At 31.5% G+C, this 8,108-nt stretch overlaps 2 protein-coding genes across 2 annotated transcripts; both read left to right on the top strand.

Moving 5' to 3' along the window:
- Window positions 1–679: 679 nt before the first annotated feature.
- On the top strand, window positions 680–2,333 carry LOC103852218. The gene is made up of 4 exons (XM_009129138.3): window positions 680–1,202; window positions 1,404–1,457; window positions 1,679–1,804; window positions 1,880–2,333. Exons 1-4 carry the CDS (start codon window positions 813–815, stop codon window positions 2,081–2,083), a joined length of 774 nt encoding a protein of 257 aa, XP_009127386.1. The 5' UTR covers window positions 680–812; the 3' UTR covers window positions 2,084–2,333.
- Window positions 2,334–3,705: 1,372 nt separating this feature from the next.
- LOC103852284 (putative F-box protein At3g22650) lies at window positions 3,706–7,724 on the top strand. The gene is made up of 2 exons (XM_018656274.2): window positions 3,706–4,514; window positions 6,617–7,724. The coding sequence occupies exons 1-2, from the start codon at window positions 4,383–4,385 to the stop codon at window positions 7,592–7,594; spliced, it is 1,110 nt and encodes a 369-aa protein (XP_018511790.1). The 5' UTR covers window positions 3,706–4,382; the 3' UTR covers window positions 7,595–7,724.
- The last annotated feature ends 384 nt before the right edge of the window (window positions 7,725–8,108 follow it).

The following is an 8,108-nucleotide window of genomic DNA, read 5'->3' as shown; positions in this document are numbered from 1 at the left end:
GGATGTATTTGTGCGAGTTAGGAACGACTGAGGTGTACAGGTGTACGTACGAGTTGGGAACAATATACGTGTACATGTGTACATCGTAGGTACACATGTACACAAGCGCTCCTGTATGTGGATGCGTGGGAGGAACCGTTTGACGTTAGTGTGAACACTATAACTTGTAAACGTGTACTTAAAGTAAAATTAATGTATGAACTGACTTTCGTATTTATCTTTGTGTTAGGTTGATTTTGTGTGAAGAAAAATAGAAAGAAAACGAGGAAGATGTGCGGTGGTGAGCGGAAGATGAAGATGTTGGGAACTTGGTAAAATCTGGACCGCACAAATGAAAAGTCAAATTGTTAATCTAAAGGTTGAAAATTTTGACAGATATATGTCTTGTCATATATAGCAGAAACATTATGGGCCGTCGGATGGTGAGGGAGATGTGCGGTGGTGAGCGGTTCCCGCCCTTCTACTTGTTGGGTCTTTTTGACTAGTAATTACGGACAGGCTAAGTTAGTTAGAAACAAGTGGAGAAAAGAGAGCTTGTTAGAAGAAACTGCCCCAGTAGCTGAAACTGACCCAAAGTGTTATTAGAAACTTGTAAACTGCCTTAGAGTGTAATTTTCTCTATTAACAATTGCCCTTTAAACTTAGAATAAAAATCAATTAAAGATAGTATATGACAAGAAAAAAAGAAAAAAGAAAAACCAATAAAAAAGGTATCAATCTTCAGCTTCTTCTGGAGGGCGAAGAGTAGCCACAAAAAACCTTTTCCTCCACCTCCAATCGCTCTGCGAAAGTCTCATGTTCTGTCGACTACCATGAAGTCTTGCAATTTCATGTGCCCTTCCGCCCCGCCCAGATTCACCTCCTCCACGCCTTCTCCTCACCTTCGCACGTACACCTCACGCGCCGCCCCTTCGCTGCAGGTGAAGTCCTTCCAGCGCGGCGACTTCGACCGCTTCGCCGATAACATCAAGTCCGGCAAGGCTTGGAGAGACGCGTGGCGGACCGCCAACGACGGATTCGAGCAGTTCGTCTTCGAGGCCAAGAAAACGGCCGAGCGAATCGACCGTGAGTACGCCGTCTCTCGCCGTTTAAGCTCCGCTGCAAGCTCTGCGGGCGACCGTGCTCGGGAGATTGATCGTGAGTATGGGATTAGCCCACGTGTCAGAACCTTATCCGCTGATTTTAGTAGAAATTTCCCAAAGGTATATAGAAAAGCTTCAGTAATTGAATCAGATAACTGAGAAAGAGATGACGTCATAATGATTATTTTGGATGTTGAATCATTTTATCTGCAATTTTAGTTGCTTTGCTTTGTGTGATGTGAGCAATGACTTCACGTGGTTGTTACTTATTGCTTGTGCTGAGTTTTGTTTTTTTTTACTCTTCATGTGTTTGGCTTGCAGTACAGGAAGCAGTTCAGTGACTTCTTGAATACACCTCTCGGTGGAAGTTTTGCTGTAAGTATTACATTTGTTTCTTTTACTCTATTATATGATTGAGCTGAAGTCACTATCCACTCCCCTTTGTGTTGTCTCTAATCTTATTAAAAGCAACAGACTTGGGGGTTTGAAAACCAGAATGATTGTCTGTCATGTTACTGGAATGATTTATATACCAAAAGACTTATACTTTATTTGTAATTCTAATCTTGGATTTGCTTTTGATTTCAATTTTCCAGACTATTTTCTTTCTTTGGTTTGCTCTCTCTGGATGGCTGTTCCGAGTGATAATAGTCGCCACATGGGTTCTTCCCATTGCTGGTCCTCTTCTCATTGGTGCAGTCGCCAATAACTTCGTCATCAAGGTATATTACACTCAGCCCTTTCTTTTCTCCATTCTTAGATTTAGTATCTGATATATAATGTTTGGTGCTGCACAGGGAGAATGCCCAGCGTGTAAGAGGCAGTTCATAGGATACAAGAACCAAGTGATCCGGTGCGAGGGATGTAGGAACATCGTGTGGCAGCCACAAGGCGATTTCTTCTCAAGAGACGGTAGCAACAACAGTAGCAGCAACAACAAGGGTAACTCTAAAAAGCCGTCTAAGTCCCAAATCATCGATGTCGATTTTGAGGAGAAGTGATGATCAGACAGAGCAGAAGGCGATTTAAAAAGTGTGTTTCGGTAGTAGCTGAATCATTTGCTGTTTTTGGTTGTTCTATAAGCTGCAGCGATGCAGAAAGGCGCACTCGTTTTGATTGTTGTGTATATTATAAGGCCTTTGTGTAGATGAACAAGTGTAGTTTCCAAGGGTACACGAGGCGACGAGAGACTTAATTGAAACTTTGGAAGTAATTTAGTCAAATGATATGAAAGAACATTTTACATCTCTAGTTTTTGCTTATGTTTATTTTTTTTACCTTTACCAACATGTTATAAATTTATCATTCCTAGTTGTAGGGATTTTGTTCGTGAGGAAGCCAGTCAGCATGTCCCTTTGGGAGTGTGATCTCCTAGAGTAGGCCCAGACGAAAAGTTTTATTGGAACGAACTATATGGCTCACTGAAGTTGTACACACCGAAAATGGCTATTGAAATGTTTAAGAGGAAAGTAAAGGATAAGGAGACGAGACTAAAGTTCGCATGCCTAGAAATTACATATTACGTGTAGCTGTGTCCACATCTCACAACCTTCGTAGAATTCATTAGTGGTCTAGAATGGAATCTTAAGGTAAATAAGCGCTTATACTTTATAGTTAAGTAATCTAGAATTAAAGTTTAGATTTGAGAAGAGTCGAGCTTCGGTGAAAAAAGAGGTAAAATTTAATATTTTTTATTTTATTTAATTTTAAAAAAATAAAAATGAAATTCAAAGAAAAATGTATGAATTGAAATATAATTAGAAATATATTATTATTATTATTTATTAAATAATTATTTTTATTTTTATTTATATATATCTATAAAGTATGAGTATAAATAATTTTTTACTTTTTTAATAAAATTTATTTTGGTCATTTTCTTATTTTTGATAAATATTATTTTAATGTTTCTTGAAAGAATTGTCATAATATAAAGGGCAAATCTCCAAAATAGCACATTTCTAAGTTTATATCACAAAAATAGCACTCAAAAACTAAAATGACCAAAATAGCATTTTATCTTTTGAAAAATTTAAATTTTTTTATTTTTAAAAATTTGAAATCTTATCCCCAAAACCTCACTTCTCAACTCTAAACCCTAAACCCTAAATTCTAAACCCTAAACCCCACCCCTTGAGTGCTATTTTTGTGACTTTTAGCCTTGAGTGCTAGTTTGAGAACAAAAACTTGATTTAGTGCTATTTTGTTCTTTTTCTCTTCATTAAAGGGTAAAATATTTCTAATAACTTTGGTTTAAAATTAAATAAACAAACAAAAATAAATAAAAACAAATAAAATAAAAATAAAAAAATAAAAATAAAATTTTTTTTATAGTTTCAGATTCGAAATTTTTTATAATTTTTTTTCCGAAATTTTTTTTATTTTTTTTTTCAAATTTTCTTTTTATAATTCAAAAATACTTTTTGAAACTGTTTTTAAAATTTTTATTTTTTATTTTATAAAATTTTAAACCCTAATTTCAAAACTCCACCCCTTAACTCTAAACCCTAATGTTTGGATTAATTAACTTAAAGGGTATAAGTGTATATTTACCTCTTTAATGAAATTTATTTTTATGACTTTGAGCTCTGAGAGCTAGTTTGGAAACAAAAAAATTGGTTTGGTGTTACCCTAATTTTTTTCTCTTAATTAAATATCATTTTATATCCATTTTCTTTAAATTATTTCTCTATGAACATAATGTGACAATATATAAGTACATACATAATATCATTTGATTAATTTCCTTAATGTATTCAGTAATGAATTTTAAAAGTTTAACTCTAACAATAGTTTATTGTTATTCAATTAATAATTCAAAATTATATTTTAAAATCTAATGTTATTAAATTTTATTATATTTGTAAAGAAATTATTATATGGTGTTATTCAATTAAGATTTCAAAATATTTAATTAAAATCCAGTGTTATTAACTTTTAAAAATCTTTTTGTCATAATCATTTGAGAAAAAAGATTAGTAAACTTTCTATCAGTCTATGAGTAAATTATTAAAAATAAAAGCAAAGATATATTAGAGAGATTTTAGAATCCACAAAAATAAATTCAGTAAATGATATCAGATTTTATAATTTTAATTTTATAAATTATAAAATTTATAGAGTAGAAATTAAAATCAATGATGCATGGAATAACACCCTCTATAAATATTCAAAAACTACATTTTTGTTGTTTAAAGAAATGAAATTTGACTTTCTCTCAGTGATCAACTTGCTCGCACAGAAGGAATAAAGTTTTGCTTGTTTTCTCTTAGGTGTAACCGATTTTCTGTTTTTTTATCCATGGCTTCATCAATCGCTTCCTGGTCGCTGCTGCCTTTTGACTTGGTAGAAAATATACTTTACAAGGTTCCGGTCGAATCTTTGGTACGATTCAAGTTCACATGCAAACAATGGTGTGCTCTTTTAAATGATCAATACTATTAAAACAGAAACATGCCCCATTGATAATAGTTGAGTCCAATTAAAAAAAATATACATCATCTACATAAAACTGCTTATATCACTTTATCAATACTATTAAATTTTCACGGCAGTTCTAGCAATTCTAAAATCCTACTTTTCAGGAAAATTTGATTGCCACTTTTTAAATAAAACGTAAACAACAATAACAAACCAGTTCCATAACCACTAATGTCCTATTTTTAAGGACTACAAACATATAAAACTTCTATTTTTCAATTAAAAAATCTATTCTACTAAACTCAATTAAGAATTTTACGTAACCACCTTACACAACCAATTAAACTCCTATTATAAAGGCAACAAATTTTATAAATGACAACAAATTTCGTGAAATATATATACAACTCCTATATCTAACTCATTATCCTGAAATATATGTACTCCTGTGACCCCAAAATTTAAAATCAACAAACTTCCATATCTAACCAAAATCCAAATTGTCACTATTTATTTAAAATTTTTATTTTTCTAGATAGTTTTTTTATAAGAAAATTAAATTATTTAATCCATCTATTCTATTAAATTAGGAACATGATCAGTTGATATTATTATGGAAGTATTATTTATAAAAATATATTCTACGGGTTTTAGTTTAACGGGTTTTAAATAGGTTATTCGATTAAAAATATTTGTTAAATATTTATTGAAGACCTTATTAACCCATTTACATATATATATTTAACAAAATATATTAAAAATTATCTTTCAAATATTTTTCAAAACTTTTGTTCGGTTTTCTGTGCGTGTTGGATTTGATATTGGTTTTCGGATATCTTTTAAGAACCATTCAAGTATATATGCCAAATCTAATAGATTATGAAACTTTGATTTTTGGGTCGATTCCGAGTCAGATTTTTTGGATACGAATATTTTTCTTGACTAATTATGTTAGGCAACTACTAAGAAAATATAATATGTTGCAAATTTTAAAAATAAAGTTTAAAAATAATTTTTGAAATACATATGACATATAATTATGCAATTTGACATATTTAATATAGTTACCAAAAATTATATTAAATTAAATTAATACTAAAAACAAATATGATTACAAAAATAACACAAATACAAAAATTAAATTTCTCAAAAAAAAATAAACAAAAAATAAAAGGGCGGGTCAGAATCCAAATTTTCACTATTTATTTAAATCCAAACGCAGCTTTTGCGGTTGGTAGCGGTTGTCGGCGGTTTGCAACAATCACTCAAATCGCTATAAACCGCTTCAAACCGCTTCAAACCGCAAACGTTAGCTGGAGGGTAAAATTTTTTTTTTAAAACAATATATATACAAAAGTAAAATTATTTAATAAAAAATTTAAAATTGAGATTATGAAAATATTAAAATATATCTATTATATTTTAATTAATATTATAAAATTTTATAATAAAAAAAATTTCAATAAATTTTCAAAAATTAAAATTATAACTTTCTAAATATAAATTTTATATTTATTATAATTTTATGATTTTTGATATTTTTATAATTATATTAAATGTAAATATTGTTAATTTATTATTTGACTGTTACCACATTTGGTAGTTAACCAGTCATAAGTCACCCGCAAACGCACCAATTTTTAACCGCAGTACCAATCGTACAAATCTCTTAAAACCGCTAGAAACCGCAACCGTCCGCATCCACAAACTCCCACAACCGCAACCGCAACCTCTGCGTTTGAACCAATTAAGCCAATTAAGACGTTGTCGCGATTTTTAACAATTCACGTGGCCCTGGATCAAAATTTACAAAATTCATATTTAACGTCATGGCAAATTATTATGTATAATTATAACATTATTATAATTATACATGAAATAAAAAAAATGAAAACCATATAATTTTAACGATAGCACATGTAGAGTATCCAACATCACAAATTCAATCAAATTATCAAAACCTCTTACTAATAGTAATTAAAAATTTAACACATATGATTACAGAAAAATACAAATATCATTACAAAGAAAAATATGAGACAGAAAATTAATATTTTACAATAAAATAAAACAAAAAATATACCCGCCCTTTTAAGGGTGGGTCAAAATCTAGTAGTAGATTCATTTACAAACACTTGGAACTCTCCCGGGAAGGACTCATCCGAGTCCATGATCATAAGTTGTATCAGTTCATCAATCTTGAGACCCTAGCCCTTTCCAGTCTACAAGGTCCATCTGATATTTATTCAATGATTCACTGCGATGGATTATTGCTATGTAAATTTAAATCTGATAATATAGATAGAAATCTCGCAGTTTGGAATCCGTTTTTGAGCCTAGTCAAATGGATCGAACTCTCGATTTCTTACACAGGGCATTGGGATATCTATGGTTTTGGATACGACAATCTATCCCGTGAGAACTACAAGATCTTGAGGTTTTGTAATAAATTAGGACATGAAGAGGCTGAGATATATGAGTTCAAGACTAAACTCTGGAGAAGTGTTGATTACTCTTGTGCGTATTCTTGGTATGCATGGTATGACGAAGCTGTGTCTATGGATGGAAACATGTATTGGTTTGTTAAAAGGGACATAGATAACTCCCAAAATGAAAACTTCATCCTGTGTTTTGATTTTTCCAGAGAGATATTCAAAGAAACATGCTGTCTTCCCTTTATAAATCGTGATGATGTTTGGCTTTTGCCACGCCTATCAGGTTTCAGAGGAGATAGGCTTTCTAAGTTATCTAAAGATAAATATGGGAATATTCAGGTGTGGATTACAAACAAGGTGACTGATGAAGTTGTTTCGTGGAGCAAGTATTTTAATGTGACTCTCCAATATCCCTCGAGATTATCCCGTGAATATATCAATAATATGACATTCTTCATCCACAAGACCAATAGGATCATGTTATGGCGCAAGGAAGAAGATGTCAAAAATAAAGATATATACGTCAATGTTTACGAAATATGTGAAGGTGTGGTCGAGAAACTAGTTGAGACAGGACGACATAGACGTGGTGATAAGGGTTGCATTACTAAGATTGGTTATGTATTTGTACCAAGTCTGGTTCCGGTTCCAGAGTAAGAGGAGGCTTCTGAGGGTTGCTCGATCTCTTTCATACATGTTTGCTTATTATGTTCTAACGCACTATGCATTTCCTTTGGTGTTGCTTTAAAATACTAAACCTTAAAACAAAGCTGGAAAGATTGCAGTCTCTAATTTTCTTTTTTAAACTTTAATTAAATTAGCAAAAGAAAAGAAAAGGAACTGGAACCATGTTTGGTTCTTGTTAAAATCATTTGTGACCATATGAGGTTGTTTGTGATCATACTTAACACACAAGTGACGTATTTAACACACAAGTGAAGTATCTACTAATCTTGAACGGTCCATATCTTCGGCATATAGTTTGTATACTTAAAACACAAGTGAAGTATCTATTTACTTTTGCATGATTCATCTTCAAAATTACATTTTGTATTTTGGTAACTTAATCTTCTATGAGTTTTCTGCTTGAAGTTCTTAAAACAATTCGGTTCACATAGATTCTCTGTTTTCTCTTAATTATAGTAGTTGATAATCTCATGGTTAGATGATC

Source organism: Brassica rapa, chromosome A02 (genome assembly GCF_000309985.2).
Source record: "Brassica rapa cultivar Chiifu-401-42 chromosome A02, CAAS_Brap_v3.01, whole genome shotgun sequence".
NCBI lineage: Eukaryota > Viridiplantae > Streptophyta > Magnoliopsida > Brassicales > Brassicaceae > Brassica > Brassica rapa.
The sequence above is the reverse complement of the archived record's forward strand: the minus strand, read 5'-3'. Positions and strand labels throughout refer to the sequence as shown.

Bases quoted from the DNA above. Each gene is read 5' to 3' on its own strand.
- LOC103852284 (XM_018656274.2), top strand. From the start codon at position 4,383: ATGGCTTCATCAATCGCTTCCTGGTCGCTGCTGCCTTTTGACTTGGTA. The intron at 4,515-6,616 runs CAATACTATTAA...TCAAAATCTAGT, and splicing joins GGTGTGCTCTTTTAAATGAT to AGTAGATTCATTTACAAACA.
- LOC103852218 (XM_009129138.3), top strand. From the start codon at position 813: ATGAAGTCTTGCAATTTCATGTGCCCTTCCGCCCCGCCCAGATTCACC. The intron at 1,203-1,403 runs GTATATAGAAAA...TTTGGCTTGCAG, and splicing joins TTAGTAGAAATTTCCCAAAG to TACAGGAAGCAGTTCAGTGA. The intron at 1,805-1,879 runs GTATATTACACT...GGTGCTGCACAG, and splicing joins CCAATAACTTCGTCATCAAG to GGAGAATGCCCAGCGTGTAA.